This window comes from Lissotriton vulgaris, chromosome 1_1, assembly GCF_964263255.1.
Source record: "Lissotriton vulgaris chromosome 1_1, aLisVul1.2, whole genome shotgun sequence".
In the NCBI taxonomy this organism is placed as follows: domain Eukaryota; kingdom Metazoa; phylum Chordata; class Amphibia; order Caudata; family Salamandridae; genus Lissotriton; species Lissotriton vulgaris.
In genome coordinates, this window is record NC_141685.1 from 1,585,256,402 (window position 1) to 1,585,276,946 (window position 20,545).

General features: G+C 44.7%; 1 protein-coding gene across 2 annotated transcripts in view; it reads right to left on the reverse strand.

The window, feature by feature from the left end:
• Positions 1 to 20,545, reverse strand: part of CAPS2 (calcyphosine 2) — a 780,299-nt gene that overhangs the window by 514,503 nt on the left and 245,251 nt on the right. For both annotated transcript variants that reach the window (XM_086918127.1, XM_086918122.1), the window contains exon 7: positions 1,759 to 1,953. In XM_086918127.1, coding sequence (XP_086774253.1) covers positions 1,759 to 1,953 — 195 coding nt within the window. The remainder of the gene's footprint in view (positions 1 to 1,758; positions 1,954 to 20,545) is intronic.

Here is a 20,545-nt window from a genome sequence, read left to right on the forward strand (position 1 = left end):
AGCAGGTGCGTCCACCAGGCTTAGTGGGGCTACGCCCCTACGCCCCAATGGACGCACCGCTGCTGTCTCTCATTCCTGTACTTCCCTTCCATCCACTTCACCATTTTTTCAATCTCGTCTCTCATAACCCATTTACCGTAGCAGACATTGTGGTGCGGGCGTTCTGAGTGGGCGGGCCTGCGTCGGCCAACGGTCATTCACAGCACCCGCGAGGTTGTGCTCGCGTTGGGGGTTAACTTCCAGGGGCTGTAAAGCCCACACACTCCCTTGTTCTTTACATTTCCTTCTCTGTTTACAGCTCTCTAACTCACTCGAAAACCTTACCTTTCTCTCTATCTCTCTTTAGCTACCTACTTCACTCTCTTTCTAATCCTCTGTTTCTTTTTAGCTATCTTACCTTTCACTCTTTATCTTTTATCTCTCCCTCATCTAACGCTCTCTCATTCCAAGTTGTATTCACCTCCATAGCTTTACCGTTCTCTGTTTCCTTCTTTTGACTCTCACGCCCTTCTGTTTACTCAACAGAAGTGAAGGTCACTGTCTAGCAAGGGAAGTGTACACATAGAAAGAAGAGATGAAGGACAATACCGGGGAAGAGAATTAAGGAGAATAACGTCAGATTTTATTGTGAATGAAATGGTGAAAATCCTTTAAGCAGTGCTTGGATTTTCACTGCTGCGGCAAGAATGTCAGTAGTGAAGGGGGACTTTATATGGGATTATGAATATCTGGCAATTAAAGTTACAATTTCAAAGGCAATAAGCATATTAATTATTCTAGTATTATGCACACTACCACTGACATCAATACAGTTGCGAGATCAGGAGTATGGTAAGACATTCAATTACACACAAAGCACTACTGTTGCAAGAAAAAAATCTAGATCCAAAGACAAAAACAAAATGGCTGTATCGATGCGTGTTCAAGCAATCTTTTAGCACTATCTGGCTGGTGGACACTGGCCATCTTCGGCTTTTGGCTCTTTTTGCATGTACCCTTTTATGAACAAACAAATGTAATGTTTAATTTAATATTGTTTGACATCATAATGGATTGGATGAGCTAAAAATAGTCACACATTTAAATTGTTCTAAACAGGGGGCCCTATAATATGTATTACCTGGGTCTGCTGAAGTACTTAAGCTGGCAATGCCAAAAACACATAGTTGTGCATGTTGGTGACTTTCCATTTCCTCCCTGTGTCCTGCTTATCAGACTGCCTGGGCCAGGAGGTGAGAAGGTACATCTACTAAAATTGACACTTTCTGATTCTTATTTGGTACCTTGTGCCCTCAGGCCACGTTTGCTACTGTACAATGCCTATAAGTAGTAATGCGAAAGTTTTTCTTCTAATGGAGGTCTGCGTCCTTAGGGGAAATACATATCATACGTCTTTAATCTACCCAAAAAACGCCCTAAATGTACAGAACAGGTTCCAATTATAAGCGCCCCTCCCCGGAGCCTCCTGCGAACCACAGTAGGGACTTGCCGCTTATGGGTTCATGAAGCTCTGCTATTTAAGAACAACACGCGCAAATAAAAAAATATATATATCAATAGACTATCCACTTTGCATTGCACACCTGTAAGGTTATGTACATAAAACAAAGGAGCACGGCAAAATATTCCAACTGTGTACACAATCTTACACCGTTCTCTTTACTTTTGTGAAAAGCTCTGCAGATGTCCGGCTAGCTTCAAGCTTTGGAAGTCTCAGTACAAACGTACGCTACAGTAAACACACTGGACGTCCTTTACCTCTTTCTGAGGTGACAGCCTTCCCGGTGACTGTGGCTTTGGCTGTGTGCTTGCTTTTGTACGGTCTGCTGCTCTTTGTGTGTACTGCTTGTATCCTTCTTTCATATCAGCTTCATACTGCTGATACTGCAGTTTGTATTTGTTGGGTGGAGCCGGCAGATTTTCAGGTACTGTTTTCTCTTGCTCTGAAGAAATCTAGAAGGAAGCAATGGGGATTGTAGCGGATAACATAATGATCTACAACTTTCAAAAGAGGGAAATTATTCATACTCTAAGCACCATTTTATATTAATGCAATCAATGATGCCTGGCAGAAACTGGAGCCGCTCCTTAATTACAACAGCTACTCGACTGCAATTATTCTTCGGTTTACAAGGTGCCTTTGCTGGAAGCCAATCTGAATATGGATTAAGTAAACTGGAAACAACCAATTTAAAAACACCTGAAGCATAATACATACTTTGTATAACAGACAGTTATTACTGGATAATCTTTAATTTGAAATTATGAGCATTAATACGTGTAACTAATTATTCCACAAGTTAAGTGCAATTTAAAAATACCTGTGTTTAACACAACAAAAGATCGAGGGTATAGGCCAAAACATGTTATGAACAACAGTAAAAGCAGAATTGTAATTTTCCACTGAAGCTGCATGTGAAAGATTTTACTATACCAACTAACCTCTTACTATTGTCTTAACTTATTCTTGATATTATTTAGAAGGACACAATACTAAAGACTCCGTAAGTACGAAATGCAAACTAAGAGACGAGCTACGAAACAAAATTAAACAAAGGCGCTTGCAAAAACGCATGTGACATATCGATTTATTTTTTAGATGATGGGATGTTGGGGGCGTTTCAAGTGCGTCTGGTAAGAAATTCCAAGGAATTGCCTTCGAACTTAGAATCTCTGAACACCAATTGAGCGGGATCAGAGCACACAGGCGACCAAGAGAATCTCTACAAATGTTTACAATGACAGTATAATAAACTCACAGTAAACGAGAGCAGCGAGTCAGCCCACCCTTCTCGAGGACATGTGAGGTTCCGTGACAATCGTAAGTGGTGTTTTCGACTCGCACGAATATGGTCGAGTCTGGTATCTATGAACCGCAAATGACGAGTTTAGTAAGTGTGCGCAGTTTCGCTGTGCTAACTTAAACCGTTCGTTTGTTATATGGGTTTGTCATCTGTACCCACGGGTTCCATCTTAGATACGGTATCCATTTTGTCTCTTGCCCTCAAGTAGCCAGCGAACGGACGTTGTCCGCTTCGCGACCCTGGGACTCCCAAGATATTTGCGGAAGACACATGTTCTTTGTGAGTGTCTTTATGACGAGGGGGATGCTACTAAAGCAGATGGTGCCGCTCGAGGCTCATCTTGCCGCACAGACTTATTGTCTCAGCCGTGCATCTCATTAGGCACGTCCCTTTGATGCCTGTATCTCGTGTTTCCCGATACCTCCCCTTTTACACCCTTTCCGATCTCCCCACTGTCTCCGTCTTCCTCTGCACCTATCTTTGTTCCTATTTCGATCTGTTTTACTGCTGATTGGAATTTGCTAAATGTTGGGAAGATGGGTTTTTACAGTTGGGAACCGCCAAATGTTTCCGCACTCATGTTCCGGACCTCATGTATTTCAAAGTGACCAAAGCGACCCCTCTGGGGGATAATGGTGGGAACCGGGTTGTAAACTTTTGTGTTCAATGTAACTCTATGGGTAAAAACTGTATAAAAGGAGCGATCCACAGAACCAATTTGAAGCAGTCTCCCCAAGTTGCACGTGGTGTACTTGTCGTGACTTCTGTGTTCCCTGCAGCAAATAAACCTTGAATCTTTGACGCCGAAGGAAGTGTCCCGTGTCTCTGTGATTCGTACGCCGGAGCAGGTTACCCACGAAGGTTTCAGGTGTTGTGCCCTGGCACCGCTGGGTCTTAAAGAACCCAGTCCTTCAGTTGGCGCCCAACGTGGGGCTGCATCAGTGGTACCGGTCCAAGCCCGACGATCGTGAGGAACTTCGTGTGAAATCTCCGAGGGAAGGTGCACTCCGCTTCATCGATCCTGTTGTCGAAATAAGTGGCCCGAAGACTTTTCCCGCGAAGATTCCCGCCTCCTGACGGCTGCGACGGACTGCTGCCCTGACTGTAGACCTGTTTTGGCGCCTGGCGTAGACCTTGGTATAGCGAGACGATTGACGGGCCTTCCTGGTGACGCCATCGATCTTTGAGTTAAGTATTTGTGGGTCGCTCCCAGAGTTCTTGGTTGTTGACACTTTAGCAAGTGTTTTTGTTGTTGACGCTGTGTGAGTGTTTTTGTCGGTGACACTTTGCTAGCGTACTTTGTTGTGTTGTTTGACGACTGCAGCCGCCAAAAACCGAGGGTTTTGTTCTTTGCTGGGACTTGGTAAATCCCGTAACCCTTGAAGTTTGTGAAACTCGGCTAGTGTGCAAGATGCCTGGTCGCAGTACTTTGTTTAGTTGTTTCAGACCTTGTGGTACGGATTCCCGACTGGAGGACTCATGTCCGATACCTCCGGTTGGAACTCCCACTTATGAGCTCTATAGTAAGCATGGGCTAGGCCCAATTACCTTTAACGATTACTGGATTAAATATACGAAAAAGGACGGCGACCTTCGTTGGCCACCTCATGGTAGCTTCGAGGCCCCGATCCTAGATAATCTAGAGATTAAATTGTTCGAAAGAAAGTCAAGGCCGGCCATGTTTGATGCCTTTCGGTTGTGGCGCAAGGAAGCCCGACAGAAAGACATCAGACAGACTAAACGCAATCAGCGAGATAATGTTGCTACCATAGTGAAGAAAGCAGAGCAATTCCAGCATGATAAGGAGGTTAAGGATAAGGAAGTGTTTGACAGATTACAGCGTATGACCGTAGATAAATGTTATCCCGCTTTGCCTACGGAGCCGGAAAAGAAGGAAGAGCCAGTTGAGGATCCTTTAATGTCTTATCTTATGAAGTCGCCACCTCCGTACGTACAGGGTACCACAGCCCCTGTGATTCCCCCTGTTCCTGTTCCTGCACCTATTCTTCCTCCGCCTGTTCCTCAACCTGCACCCGTTCTTCCGACTGTTCCTGCTCCTTCGTCTGTTGCTATTCCTACTGCTCCTCCGCTTCCATATACTCCTGCTCCCGCTAATGCTCCTGCTACTGCTCCTGTTCTGTTAACTCCTGCTGTTGCTACTGTTTCTACTCCTTCTCTTATTAATCCTGTGTCTTATTCCTCTCCCTCTACTCGTAGTCGTAATTCTCCTCTTGCGGCTAGTTTTTTTCATTCGCTTGGACCTGTTCATGGGTCCGCTGGTTCCGATGGTCCTCAGAGACGTAGCCAGCTTCCTGGAAACAGAGAACGTGTTGCGCTATATAATATGGCGATGGGTTGGATGGTAAATCCTCTTAGAAGTCTACCCCGTGTTGTCCTCGAAACATTTTGTCAATTCAATATACCAACCCAGAGATATGTGTTCAACGAAATGTGTAAGTTCCTTCATGATCAGATAGCGGCCGATGCGCCTGACGAGGTGCTCACCGCTCTGTCTGATCTCCAGCTTCAGTTCGCAAATGGACTGATAGTGGATACTAACGTTCGACGTGCTGTTGAGCGGTTGCTATCTTTTCGTCCCGCTCCAATCCCTCATGCATTGTTTGTTGAAGATATTGAAAAACAGCCAGAAGAGTCTGGCCAATATCCCATGCGTGAGGTTCCACCAGTGTGGATGCCAGGCGATCCTACTGCTAACCCCATTATTCCTCCATATTTCCAGAGAGTATGGATACATCTCCCATGGAAAAGATCGGAAGTGTTACAGGTGAAGCAATCTCTGCCTGACCCTCGCAAAAATCCTGCAGGGTATTACAAAGAATTATCGCAGCTCGTAGATGCTACAATCATGAATCTAGCCGATATCGATATGTTGTTTGGCAATGTCGTACCGCAACCGGTATGGGCTAAAATTCGTCAGGAAAATCACGCAAACGAACTAGGTGGTGATTGGGCGGCCATTGTAGCGGCGGATGGATTGCAAGTTGGTGGTGCTAAGCCTGAACAGTTGATTACTGCTCTTCCTCAGAGAATAATAACATTAATGAAAACTCTTATGCCAGCTATGAGGGTAAACTGGGACAAATTATCAGCTTGTAAGCAAAAGAAGGACGAGAGTGTTTCCGACTTCTTCACGAGGTTTGAGGAAGCATTCATCGACCATAGTGGACAGGATATGGGTACTGAGGGTGGTCAAAGATTGTTTGTGGATAAATTTGTCTCGAATTTATTGCCCGATTTGAGCAATAAGTTAAAGAATTCGGAAAGTGCATGGGCCGTTTCTACTTCGGCTCAGATATTGGCTACGGCGCAATATTATGAGAATAGAGAGAAAGAAGAGAATGACCGTGCTGATAAAAAGACGAAAGAGCTCAAAACTAAAGTGTTGCTTCAGCAAGCGTATCCTCCACGTTCGAATCAGAATGCGTCCCAACAGAATAGATCGCAGCCGCAATCGAACAGATCCCAAACTCGTAATGACTCCTCCCAAAGATCCTCGTTAGGGTATAATCAATGTGCTTATTGTAGACAGGAGGGACACATTAAATTCAATTGTCCTGTTCTGAATGAACGTAATAATGCTAACTCGTCTAGAGGAGGTCGTGGTGGTTCGCAGCAGGCACAACGTGGTAGAGGTCGTGGTGCTCAGAATGATCGCTCAGATAACTCGTCTAATTCTAATAATTGTTTCGATCAACGTGGATCATCGCAAGGACGATCTGCGCAGTACAATGTAGACGATTATTACGTCGATCAGGGAACTGACGACAGTAATTACTAGGACAGCCAAAGACAAGGAGAGGGAGTGGTATCAGTTCCGGTTGATCAGAGAGGGCCTTACGTCGCAGTTGCTACATCGGGCGTCGTTGAGCCTTTTCTGTTGGACACTGGTGCAGCGAAAAGTTCTATCATGCATTCGAAACTCCCTGGCGCACCTTTGTCTGGCTTAACAAATGTTTCCGTTGGATTCTCTGGCGCCCCTGTTAGCAATGCAGTTTCACGCCCTTTGCCCCTTAAAATTGGGCCACGTGAGCTAGAAGCTCCGTTGATTTTGACTACGGGTTGTGGTGAAAATCTTTTGGGCCTGGATTTGCTTAAACGTTTGTACGCGACTTTGTATTGTTCTCCTGCGGGGGTAAAGCTTACGTTAGGAGAGAGGGTTGTCTCTCCTATGTATTTGTCCCTCGATAAGCTCCCACCGGAATTGAGTTCTCTTCCTGCGTCTTTATGGGCGACGGGTCCAAACGATGTGGGCCTACTTGATATCTCCCCTTATGTTGTACAGTTGAAATCTAATGTGCGACTGCCACGTATTCCCCAATATCGTATCTCCCTTGATGGTGAACGAGCACTGTTAGCGATCATTTATGATTTGATCGAGAAAGATGTTATTGAAGAGACTCGGGGAAACGTGTGCAATAGTCCTGTGCTGCCCATTCTTAAACGTACCGATCCTTCAAAACCGCCTGTTTATCGCTTTGTTATCGATTTACGGGAGGTGAATAAAATTGTGGTTCCTCAATTCCCCGTTGTGCCTGACATCACGGCACTACTGACTCTGATTCCAGCTTCTGCATCATAGTTTTCGGTGATTGACTTGAAAAATGCGTTTTTCAGCATCCCGATTGCCGAGGAGAGCAGGGACCTTTTCGGTTTCTCTCTTGGTGGACGCAGCTTCCGGTTCAAACGCGCTCCTCAGGGCTACTGTGAAAGTCCATCTATTTACAGTCAAGCCTTGAAGGGTCAACTGGATGCGTTTAGGTTGCCGGTCGGTGCGGCCTTGATCCAATACGTCGACGACTTATTGGTGGCTGCTGATACTCAGGACATTTGCAAAATTGCTACAGTGTCGTTGTTGCAACATCTCTGTGAGTTGCATCATAAGGTGTCCCCTTCTAAACTCCAATATTGTTGTCAAGAAGTAACCTATCTAGGTCACTTATTGTCAAAGGAGGGAAGGAGGTTGACCCCAGAGAGAATTGCAGCAATTGCGCGAATGGCTGTGCCAAAAACCCAAAGAGATGTGCGTGCCTTTCTAGGTATCACGTCGTACTGCAGGCAATGGATTCCTAATTTTTCATTGCTAGCGAAACCATTGGTGGCTCTTACGTGCAAGGATGTTTCAACTCCTTTACCATGGACGGAAGAATGTCAGAAAAGTTTTTCTGAACTACGTGATTCATTGTGTTCGGCTCCTGTGTTAGGTACCCCTGACTACAGTAAGCCGTTTACGTTATATGTTCACGAGAGGGAAGGTTGTGCTTTGAGTGTTTTAACGCAACCTTTTGGTGGTAAGCAGCGTCCATGTGCATATTTTTCCTCGACCTTGGACCCGGTAGCTAGAGCATTGCCGAGTTGTTTACGAGCAACAGCGGCAGCCGCGGTCTCCATCCGACAATCAGCAGGATTGGTCATGGATAATATGCTTACGGTGATGGTTCCGCATGCAGTCGATACTCTTTTGAATCGAACGAAAACTCAGCACTTGACGAGTGCGAGGTTGTCTGGGTACGAGTTGACGTTATTGGCAAGCCACATTCAAATAAAACGTTGTAATGTTTTGAACCCGGCAACTTTGTTACCAATTAGCACAGAGTCAGATGAAGTAGCAGAACATGATTGCTACTTGAGGACTGAAGAAGAAACAAAAGGTCGAGTGGACCTTAAAAACACCCCATTGGAAGATCCGGATGGTACTTTGTATGTGGATGGGTCATGTTTTAAGTTGCCGAATGGCGATGTGACTACTGCTTATGCTGTTGTAACATTGAATACTGTTGTTGAGACTGCTAGGTTGAATCAGAATTCTGCCCAAGCTGCAGAATTGATTGCTCTCACTAGAGCATGTGTGTTAGCAAAAGGGAAACGTGTGAATGTGTTTACCGACAGCCAATACGCGTTTGGCGTCGCTCACAGTTTTGGACGATTGTGGAGAGAGAGAGGTTTCTTGACGTCCCACGGTACGAAGATTCAGCATGGCCAGCTTGTGAATGATCTTTTGGATGCATTGACGTTGCCTAAACAAGTAGCGATTGTTAAATGTAGTGCGCATCGTAAGGTGACTGATGATGTTGGTCGTGGTAATGCGTTTGCGGATGAGATTGCTAAGGAGACTGCCCGGAACCTTAGCACTCGGATGTATGTGACGAGTTCGGTTAGGTGGCCTACAGAATCGAGTATGTGTGAGGACACTATTGAGAGTGTGAAAGTAATTCAGAACGAGGCCACCGAGACTGAAAAGATGAAGTGGAAAGAAAGTACGGGAAAGTTGGATGCGAGTGGTTGTTGGATTGATTTGACTGATCAGAAAAGATGGATGTTACCGGATGCGTATGTGCTGGCCGTTGTGACAATGGCGCATGGGTTAGCACATATTAGCGCGAAAGGTATTTGTAAGTTGCTGTCCCCTGTATGGAAGAATGATGGTATCACGAAATGTGCTGAACGTCTGGTGAAGAATTGTATGGTGTGTATGATGTACAATCCTGGCAAAGGAACCCCAACTCCTCCTGGCAGTTTTGCTCCCCCTTCATGTCCCTTTGAGGTGATTCAATTGGACTTCATCCATATGGAGCGATGCAATAACCTGAAATACGTTTTAGTTGTGGTTTGCGCATTCTCCCGATGGATCGAGGCCTATCCTCTCAAAGACAATACCGCTTTGTCTACTGCGAAAATCCTACTGAAGGAATATTTTCCTCGGTATGGAATGCCTAGAGTTGTGTGGTCAGATAACGGAAGTGAGTTTGTGGGTAGTGTGATGAAGAGTGTGTGTAAGGGCCTTGGAATTAATCAGAAATTCCACAGCGCCAATCATCCCCAGTCAGCTGGATTGGTTGAAGGGTACAACGGCACCCTTAAACTCAAGTTGGCGAAGATTCAGGCTACGACTGGTCTTTCGTGGCCTGACGCTTTACCTTTGGCATTACTGTCAACTAGGGCGACTGTACACTCCCGAGTAGGGCTTAGTCCCTATGAAATAGTGTTCGGCCGTCCTGCGAATGTGTGGGGGGTTCCTAGGCCAGGAATGTTCTCTGATCTTGAGTACCCAATGTTGATCGATTATCTACACGACTTGACTGCTAAACTGAGGTTAATTCACCAACAGGTTTACGACGCATTGCCGACGCAGACGGAGGGTCCAGGCCACCAGCTCCAGCCCGGAGACTGGGTGGTGACGAGAAATTTTTCACGCAAGAATAACCTGGACCCGAGGTTTACCGGACCCTATCAAGTGCTCCTGGCCACGAGGACTGCCGTTCGTCTCGAGGGACGTAAGAATTGGGTGCATGCCACCCACACCAAAAGAGTCCCCATTCCTTTGCCGGCAGACCCGTGGGTAAGGAGAGGCATTGCGTCATCTGAAACAGAAAGATTACCGGCGTTTGTGCCTTTTAGCGACGCACAGCTTGTTGGAGAATCCTCAGCGCAGCAGAAAGACACTGTTGAACAATTAGCATCAAAAGACTCAAGACCAGAACATTCAACTGATCAGCAGGACGCTGTCTCTTCAACGGATCCTTTGTTTGACGAGCAGACACGTCCTGGGAAAACCCGATACTTTTTGCGATCTCGCACTAAGGACAAATAAAAGATCCTGTTTTTCTGTATTGACAACTGTATTATCCCGTTTTCCGTGATCAGTTTTGAACATTCATATTACTGTAATTATTTCTGTATATATATTGAGCTTCATTCCTTTTACTTTTTGCTTCCACAGCTGAGAGACTTTGTTTTTGCATATATACAAATTGTGTATTAAAGGCCGTAGGGCCGCGCGCGTACTTCCTTCTGGATAGTAGGTCTTGACGCTAGGTTAAAGGCCGTCGGTTCCTGGGAACTCCTGGGGATTGACTTTTGCTACACAGAACGAAGTGCGTCAAGAAACGTTGCGGACGGTCATAGGGAATGGCATTCTCGAAGCTGAATGATTTGGAGGGAGCTCAGGTTCACAGATTCAAGCTGCAGCAACTCAGTCGTACCAAATGTTTTATATTCCAACTGTTTGTATTGTTCTTGACTGCTTCTGCATTATTGGCGGGTGGGGTATATTATACGATGTCTTACTTCTTGCCTTCTGCTACACCTACTCCTACTCCTGACCTTAAACTTACCTCCACTGTTTCTCCCCATTCCTTTCACATGCTACCGGAACACGAACAGGCTAGACGTGTAGAATTCCGCAACAATTCCTTTATTCAGCTCCTTCATCAGCATCAGTTAGTAGTTAACACTACTAATTGTTGGGTGTGTGGGTTGATGCCACACACTACGGATAAGGGAATTCCATATCTGGTGTTACCGTATAGTTCCCAAGGGTCAGCTCGAGCATTTCAAACAATGTTTCGAAGCGCACTGGGTTTCCACCCCATTCGAGAACCACGTTCCCCCTACTCTGGTCCTACCTCGTATCAAAAACCTTTGTCGATAGCAATAGAGGATTTAGATAGTGATATCTATGATCCCTCGCTAATTCCCGAAGAAGAGGTACAGGCCTATAGGGTCCTAAGTAGAGGTGAATATAGTGCGTTCACTAGCGAAAAGCAGCTTAAAAGCTCGCCTCCGATATGGGTCGTACCCCACACTGGTAATTTTTGTCTCATGGGTCGTGGTCGAAGATCACAAGCCCGACTTGGAGCAAGTGCTTGTACCGAAAATTACATACTGCCGATGGTCTCGTCCCCTGTGTTTCTGGCTGCCAAGGGTACATACTTTATCTGCTATGATCGTGCATATGCATGGTTGCCCGCTGACTTCATGGGCTCATGCTTTATTGCAAATTTGTTGCCTCCGACGTTCACTGTAGATGCCGATTATCATAAGACTAGAGTTGTACGAGGCGTAATTAGCGAAGAGGATACTGCCGGTCAAGAGGCAGGAGACTTTTTCAAGGGTTTCCTCCCGTTTTGGGGACCTATGGTTAATAGTAGGAACCTGAGACAGTTGACTCGAGTGGTAGAATCGACAGCTAATATTACTGCCAGTGCCCTTGGTAATATCACCACAGAACTTCAGGCGGATAGACTTATGACGTTACAAAACCGTATGGTTTTAGATGTCATCTTAGCAGATCGAGGTGGGGTATGTAAGGTGATCCATTCGAGCTGCTGCATTTTCATTCCAGATAATGCTCCTACTGTCTATCAAGCCATCTCGAGGTTGCATAAGATCTCCGAATCCATACACGTGGAGGTAGGGGATTGGACGCTACTTGGATGGTTTTGGGGCCTGATGTCGACTTGGGGTTGGAAGATTCTGATAATCATCAGAGTCGTTGTAGTGTTCCTGTTCACGTGTTGCCTTTGTGTGCAGTGTGGTCCTGCCTTATGTGGCCTCTGTGCTACAACGTGTATAAGACAACCACCTGTTACCAAGGGGACTCGATTGGACAGAGCTATGCTACAGCAACATCTCGATGGTTTGATGAATATCGAATATGATTCCGACTAGTGCTTGCCTACATGAGGGCAAAAGGAGCGTCTGAGGTTCCGTGACAATCGTAAGTGGTGTTTTCGACTCGCACGAATATGGTCGAGTCTGGTATCTATGAACCGCAAATGACGAGTTTAGTAAGTGTGCGCAGTTTCGCTGTGCTAACTTAAACCGTTCGTTTGTTATATGGGTTTGTCATCTGTACCCACGGGTTCCATCTTAGATACGGCATCCATTTTGTCTCTTGCCCTCAAGTAGCCAGCGAACGGACGTTGTCCGCTTCGCGACCCTGGGACTCCCAAGATATTTGCGGAAGACACATGTTCTTTGTGAGTGTCTTTATGACGAGGGGGATGCTACTAAAGCAGATGGTGCCGCTCGAGGCTCATCTTGCCGCACAGACTTATTGTCTCAGCCGTGCATCTCATTAGGCACGTCCCTTTGATGCCTGTATCTCGTGTTTCCCGATACCTCCCCTTTTACACCCTTTCCGATCTCCCCACTGTCTCCGTCTTCCTCTGCACCTGTCTTTGTTCCTATTTCGATCTGTTTTACTGCTGATTGGAATTTGCTAAATGTTGGGAAGATGGGTTTTTACAGTTGGGAACCGCCAAATGTTTCCGCACTCATGTTCCGGACCTCATGTATTTCAAAGTGACCAAAGCGACCCCTCTGGGGGATAATGGTGGGAACCGGGTTGTAAACTTTTGTGTTCAATGTAACTCTATGGGTAAAAACTGTATAAAAGGAGCGATCCACAGAACCAATTTGAAGCAGTCTCCCCAAGTTGCACGTGGTGTACTTGTCGTGACTTCTGTGTTCCCTGCAGCAAATAAACCTTGAATCTTTGACGCCGAAGGAAGTGTCCCGTGTCTCTGTGATTCGTACGCCGGAGCAGGTTACCCACGAAGGTTTCAGGTGTTGTGCCCTGGCACCGCTGGGTCTTAAAGAACCCAGTCCTTCACATGGGAGATTATTTCCCCTCTAAGAAATGGAAAAAAACCAGTCGGGCCAAAAGAACCTTTTGTCCATATATGTTGGATAACACCCATACGTTTTACAGGTAGTGTAGGAGAGCAATGCTTTCATACTGCAGTATCTGCTGTATACCTAAAATCATGATTCCTCCAAACTGCAAGTCACATATGGATTTTTCTGAAAGATTTATTCCTCGTAGAGTCATTTGCTGTGCAAGGGACATACGCTAGTGCAACATCTAAAGCTGTCACTAACTAGTAGTGTGTCAGGAGAAATACCAATAAGATGAAGATTTTGTCTGAAGGCAGGCCCATCATGATTTCTCTGCCACTTATGAACACATCAAAATTCCTGTGTCAAAAAAGAAAATACCATTGGAATTGCTGTTAAAACATGCCAGTCTGTTGTCGTAATATGCCATGTGCCTTTAAAATTAAGGTGCTGCCGCAATGATCCAGGATGCTAATATTACGTGTGGTGCTTACAACGTCAAACTATTATTGTGCTATCTAAATCGGTCAGTATGCCTCTCTAACAGGCATGATTCTGCTGTGGCATGTCCACAGATGAGATGTGCTGATCAATATTCCAGTGGTGATGTTTGCGGAGCCCTGCGCCTTCTAGAGAGAGCCATTCAAGCCCACATCTCTTGTACAACTCTTAGGTACAGGTAGCCACTGGAGGCTTCTTATGGGAGTTGGCACGGAAAAGAGGATAGAGAGGTTCTAAAAGAGCCCCAATTGCTCCTTTGTGGCTAATGAGACCTCCATGATGTAAGTCCAGCAGTTCGACTACTGAGCAGAGGCGAAGCAGCTGATTTAGCCTCGTGATAGCTACACAAGTTACAAATTAACTCAACATCAATTGAAGAAGTCTATCTAGTCACATGAATATCTTAAGTTAAGCAACAAATTAAATTATCTTTCTTGAATGTTCCTACATACCTATGCATGGCTGGAGATAAAGGTTATAAAAATGTAAATTTACTAAGGAGTAGCTTCCTAAAAATAATTGAACTAAGTTATTTTCCATGAAACCTCTTGTACTGGTAGTCCTTTTATCCACCTGTGTCCAGGCTCATGGTTTGCATGAGTCACAGGAGAAGCACCAGGGCATTTCTTGCCCCTAAAGGTTATCTTTCTTTGGGATTAATTTGTATGTCTCATTCTAGCCCTACCCCTTTACTCACCAACCAGCATCCATACCACAGCGTTATTGTTTTTGCATACACCTATATAATCCAGACTAATGTGGGAAAGGTTCATATGAAGCGAGAATAACTGCACAACTATCAGCAAATGAGTCCCGGCCTATTGTGAATAGATTGCTCTCATTGGTATGTCCACTCCTTCTTTCTTGGACGCTAAGGAAGACTGAAGAATATGACAATTTGTAAGAAAGGAAGACGCTTATGTTATCAGCCACTACAGCCGAGGTAAATACTTTTCGTGGCAGACTGTGGCCACAGCTTGCAAAACACAGAGTGGACATTCATGGTAGTAACAGAATGCAAGTCAAGAAGCCCATGCAGCTGCGCTTCAGATTAGTCGAAGGGGGCATATTGTAATAACTTAATAGATGTTGTACTGGGCCTCACATCCTGCACATGAACGTTAGCTGCCTGGAGAAAGCAGATTATCAATTCTGTAACATTCCGAATTCATAACTACACACAATTAACAACTGTTTTGGAGTCCTGTTTCCCACTACATAAGTCGTCTTACATGACAAAAAAACTGTCGGAGGACCACGGGTCTTTGGTCTTACCCAGGAAAAAACATCAGACACCTTCTGATACTTTGGGCGCACGTCATTATCCCAGCTTAATAGCTGTGGAAGGAGGAGGCTAGCACAATTTCCTAGTTCAATTTTATTTTCATTTCCTTACCCTCTGTGACAACTCCCATCTACCATCTGCTATACTGGAGCAACAATTATGAGATTCTATTTGCCATTCAAAGACAAAGTGCTGTAGCAGTGATCAAACTGTGAAAACAGGTGTTTTAGACGCTGCTTATCCAAGACTTGAAAGCAGAACGGATCTTTGGTCCTAGAGTCATGGCTAGTTAATTATCCCATTCTGGGCCACTGGCACTTCAATGACTGGGTGACCTCTGCATTAGACTTTATTGCAACAGATAAAGACATTTCAGGGGATTTGGGGGACGATTCCATTGAGCTAAAACAGAGCTTAATGTGACTTGAGTATTTGTGGCTGTTTGACTATTCAACAGCTGCCAAGGCTCTAAGGGTTTTAAGAACTATAATAAGGAAGTAAAAAACAGTACTTATTATTTTGCGACATATTACTGAAGAAAACTTCTCTCTAGGAAGTCTTTAACATTCTTCTCACGTAGATGTTGTTCATCTACTGACTCTCCAGAATTTGTGCCAACTTCTTTTTTTATTGATAGATTAAACGTATTAACACCATCAACTCTTATGATTTTCCCCCCCTGCGCTGAAAATCTGTAAATCCCATTGTTCATGACGAGCTCAGCTCGGCATGAGTGTACGAGAGGTGTACCTCATGACGAGCGGAGCTCGTCATGAGCGTCGAAGGGGTGAACTCATGTGTACCCATTAAGGTAATATCTTCAGAACGGTCGTCGGCACGATCACTTATATGTAGACTTTATGTTCATAACTTGAGAATTTGAAATTGATCAAATCAGGCTCTCGACTTGAGTTTTGCCATGTGCAAAATATCACTAGCAATGAACTAGCTGAAAAAGCCTCAGAAGACCCTGTCACTCCATGGAGTAACAGGCATATCTCTTGGATACCTTTTAATAGCAAAAATTACAGGAAAAGTGTTAATTACACAACTGTTCTTATTCATCATCACGAATGAGATTTTAGATCATATCCAGTAATGGGTTCATCCCATATCGTAGGCATGAGGCATCCTAAAATACTATGAACAATGAGTTGAGGTTCGTCATGAACCAACACTGGATAACTTGTTTCCAGACCAATCGCACCTAAGCATTTTCTATTCTTCACTATCATTCAATTACCAAAACAGTGAAATGTGGTGTGCCACAAGATTCTTCCCTAAGCTCAAATCTATGTGTCACCTTTAGTTTATTTATTTTATTTTCGAAATTTTTATAGAGCAACAAATACCCGGGGGTGTCTCGGCGCTTGTGGAGCTACTAGAAATCAGCCGTTAACTTACTGGTTGAACAACCATGTTTTTAAGAGCCTACGAAAGCTCATCAGGTTCGGGGCAGTTTTAATAGCCAGTGGCAGGAGATTCCAAAGTTTTGGAGTGGCCACCAGAAAACGCCTGTCTCCCCAGGTGGCAGTTCTTGTACGCGGTACAGGGAGGAGACAGATGTTAGCCGATCTTAGTTGCCTCTTGGGGTGTACAGCTGAAAGGCTTCTGTGAGGAACCTGGGTCCAACGCCATGTTCTGCCTTATAGGCAATGCAGAGGGCCTTAAATTTGATACGGCTCTCGACTCTCAGCCAATGGAGATGACGAATGGCAGGAGTGGTAGGCTTGCGATGAGGAATGTTAAGAAGAATCCTTGCAGCCGCATTCTGAATAGACTGCAACTTCGTTAGGACACGCTTCTGTGTGTTTAAAAAGAGAGCGTTCCCATAGTCTATTTTTGAGAAAACTAAGGTAGAGACCAGGGTCTTCCCAGCTGAAGTAGGGAGGTAAGGCAATAATTTCTTAATTTTTTTCAGAATGAAGAATGCTGAAGAGACAACCTTGTTTGTATGGAGGTCAAAGGACAGTTTACTGTCAAAAATCACTCCCAGGTTTCTGGCCTTTTCTACTGGGACAGGTGGTGGGCCCAGCTTTTCAGGCCACCAGATCGAAGACCATTCAGGAGAGAGCCTGCCGAAGGTCATGATCTCGGTCTTGTCAGAGTTAAGCCTCAGACAGTTCGAAGCCATCCAAGTGCTGACCTCGAGCATGGCTCTCTGGAAGTTAGCTGCCATAATAGGACCATCTCTGTGGATTGCCAGAACCAGCTGGGTATTATCTGCGTAGGATGTAAGCCGTACCCCATGGGCCTTTATTACCCTCGCTAAGTCCGCTACGTAGATGTTAAATAGCATAGGACTTAGCGAGGAGCCCTGTGGGACTCCACAAGGGAGTGCAGAGATAGGGGAGTAGAAATCTCCCAGCCTCACTGTCTGGGTAGGGTTTTCCAGGAAAGATGAAATGAGGTCCCTGGCCATACCATTTATCCCCAGAGCTGTGACACGGTGGACCAGAATAGCATGGTCGACCGTGTCAAAGGCTGCAGACAAATCCAGAAGGATCAGGACAGCCGCCCCTCCCTGGTCCATGATAGCTGGCATGATTACATCTTTTGGTATCTCAATTGTGTCATAAGCACATGGGACAGTTTATTTGGGGATTGGATGGAAACCGAGAAAAAACGCAATTTTCATAAGTGCTTAGAAGAGGTTGCCCAGTGTATGAGCGACAACCTTCAAACACTGATTTTGGATGAAAGTAGTTCATATGGTTGAGGGGCACGTGTTCTTTCTAGGGTATTAGTACAACAGATTAATAAATCATCGACCTGTTACTTTTCCTTCAAAAGTTTGATAAAAGTTCTCATTCTTCATCCATCGTACTGTCAGTTTTCGATACATGTGGCAATTAGTTCTAGTCTGCATTACTTTAATTCCCTCTGTTTATGGCTTTCACTTTATCTGCTTAATCCCTTACAGTTAATTCAGAACACTGACTTGGTTGTTAGTTGCTGATCCACCTTCCATGCCAATTTCTGGCCATTTGACTAAGCTTCATAAACTACCAGTGGCTAAAGATAACCTTTTTTTAAGTATATATGTACTTGCCACTAAAACCATTTATCACAATGGCATTTTCTTCTTCGGTATCTTTTGACTCCATATATACCTCCGCGAGATTTGAGGTCAACCAATGCTAACCGTTTTATTGTATCCAGGACCAAAAATGCACACTACAGTTGCAGACCCTTTACTTTCCTTGTAGCTAAGTAGTGGGACTCGCTTCCTTTCCATCTGTATTGTAAAACTTTAAAAGACTGGTTTCTTCTCTTGGTAACCCGGTCCTCTGGCAATCCTGTAACTGCTGCGGCATGTGTTATGTTATAGTTTTTTTAAAGCATATAGCTACCCGGAGGCTTCCCAGCACTGAGAGCGAGATAAGTGGGATGATTTAGTGGTACTGGTGAAAGATCCAAGTCTTCAGGTTTTTTCTGAAGTTTGATTCCACTTCCAGGATTCTTAGTTCACGAGGTAGGGTGTTCCATAGCTTAGGAGCCAGACGCAAAAAATATCTACCTCTCTATCTAGTTCTTTTTATTCTGGTGGTTCTTAATTGGCGCTCAGAGTCAGACCTTAATTGTCTGTTGGGAACATATAGCGCTATCAAGTCTCTCATTTTTTGGGGACCTCTATTATTAATGGCTTTATGTGTTAGGCATAGCGTGTTGAATTTTATTCTAACCTCAATCGGTAACCAGTGGAGTGCTTTGAGATGTTTTCCGGCTATTTCCTAAATTGGCACCTTACACAGCATTCTAACTGCAGCATTCTGCACAATTTGATATTGTTTAGTAACATATTTTGGTGCACCTAAGTAAAGGGAGTTTCCATAATCAAGGCGTGAGATGACCAATGCATGTATTACTGTTTTCCTTATATGGGTAGGCATCAGCTCCAGAACCTTAAGGAGAATTCTAAGTAGGCCAAAGCATAACCCTGCTAACTTCTTTGCTTGAATCGCCATTGTTAATTTCTTGTCCATCCAGAATCCAAGGTTCTTGATCGAGGAACTTGGGATTGGCGACTTGCCAAAAGCAGCTTGGCGACTTGCCAAAAGCGGCTTGGCCAGCTAGACAGAGATCTAGGGACAACTTTGTTTCCCAGGATCATTAGCTCCATCTTGTCTCCATTCAGCTTAAGACGACTGTTTGTCATCCACTCTACTACTCTTTCCAAGCACGGCACTAGTTGGTCTGATTCCATCTTGGCGCTAGAATCAAATGAGACTACAGCTGTGTGTCATCTGTTTATGCAATCATGGAGATGCCAGAATCCTGTACTAGGTAAGCCAACGGCCGCATACAGATATTGAATAGAGTTGGGCTGAGGGAGGAGCCCTGTGGCACCCTGCAGGTCAGTGGCATTTTATTTGAAAGGAAGCTAGGTTCCTTGACCTGAAAAAATCTGCCCTTCAAGAAAGATACCAGCCAATCCAAAGCTTTATGCCGTATACCGCTATGTCTGAGTGTGTTTTGTAAGATGAGGTGATCCACGGTGTTGAATGCCACGCTTAGATCTAAAAGTAGTATGGCGGCAGAGTTCCCTTGATCAAGAGTATTTTTTAATTCTTTTGAGACTACCAAAAGAGCCGATTCCGTGCTGAGCAAGAAAGCCCATCTGCCTGGGGTGGAGGTAGAGGCTGTTTTCCAAGTACTCAGAGAAACATGTAAATGGGGCACTATCTATCAGCTTACCAATGAAGGGTAGAAGCGAGATAGGCCGATATTTAGTAAGTTGGGAAGAGTCCAAACTGTTTTTTATTTTTTTAACAGTGGTCTGATAATTGCATGTTTCCATGGGATCGGGACTTCTCCTGTCTCCAAGAACTGATTCAGTATTGCCACTATCGATGTGCTCACCTCCTCAGCGACTTTATGAAGTATATGCAGTGGAGCAGGGTCTAGTGGGATCCCGATTTGATATTGACCATAAAAGTTTGTACCTAATTTTTATTAACGAGAGGAAACGGAGTGAGGGCGGGCATGTTAAAAACCCGGTAATGGACCCTTTCCCGACTTGTTACTGCCCCTGTTCCTCCCTGAAGGAAGCTATAGATATCCATGACTTTTTTGTGAAATAAGGTAGCTAGGTTATTATTAAATTTTCCCTCCGAGGACTGGGAGGTGAGATTATCATCATTTAAAGTTGTTAAGGATTTCACTACTTTAAACATTTCCTTGGGGAAGTTCTGAGCCTGACTGATCTTGTTTTAAAAAAATATCACCTGGTCTTCAGCGCTGATGACAAAGCCAGCTCGTCATGGGCATTACCTGCGCTGTGTTTATGACGAGCTGGCTTTGTCATGAACAATGGGCATCCAGGATTTTCAGCACCCAGCGGGAAAACCCATAGCACCCAAGGTGTTAATGTTGTCATGATAAGACCTGATAGCCACCTTATATCTAGGTCTTAGATGTGGATCATAGTCCTTCCTCCATTTCCTTTCCAACTTTTTACAATTCTTTTTTAAGGACACTAAATGAGCATTAAACCAGGGCGCCCTTTTGCCCTTCATTTTTGGCTTAAGGATCG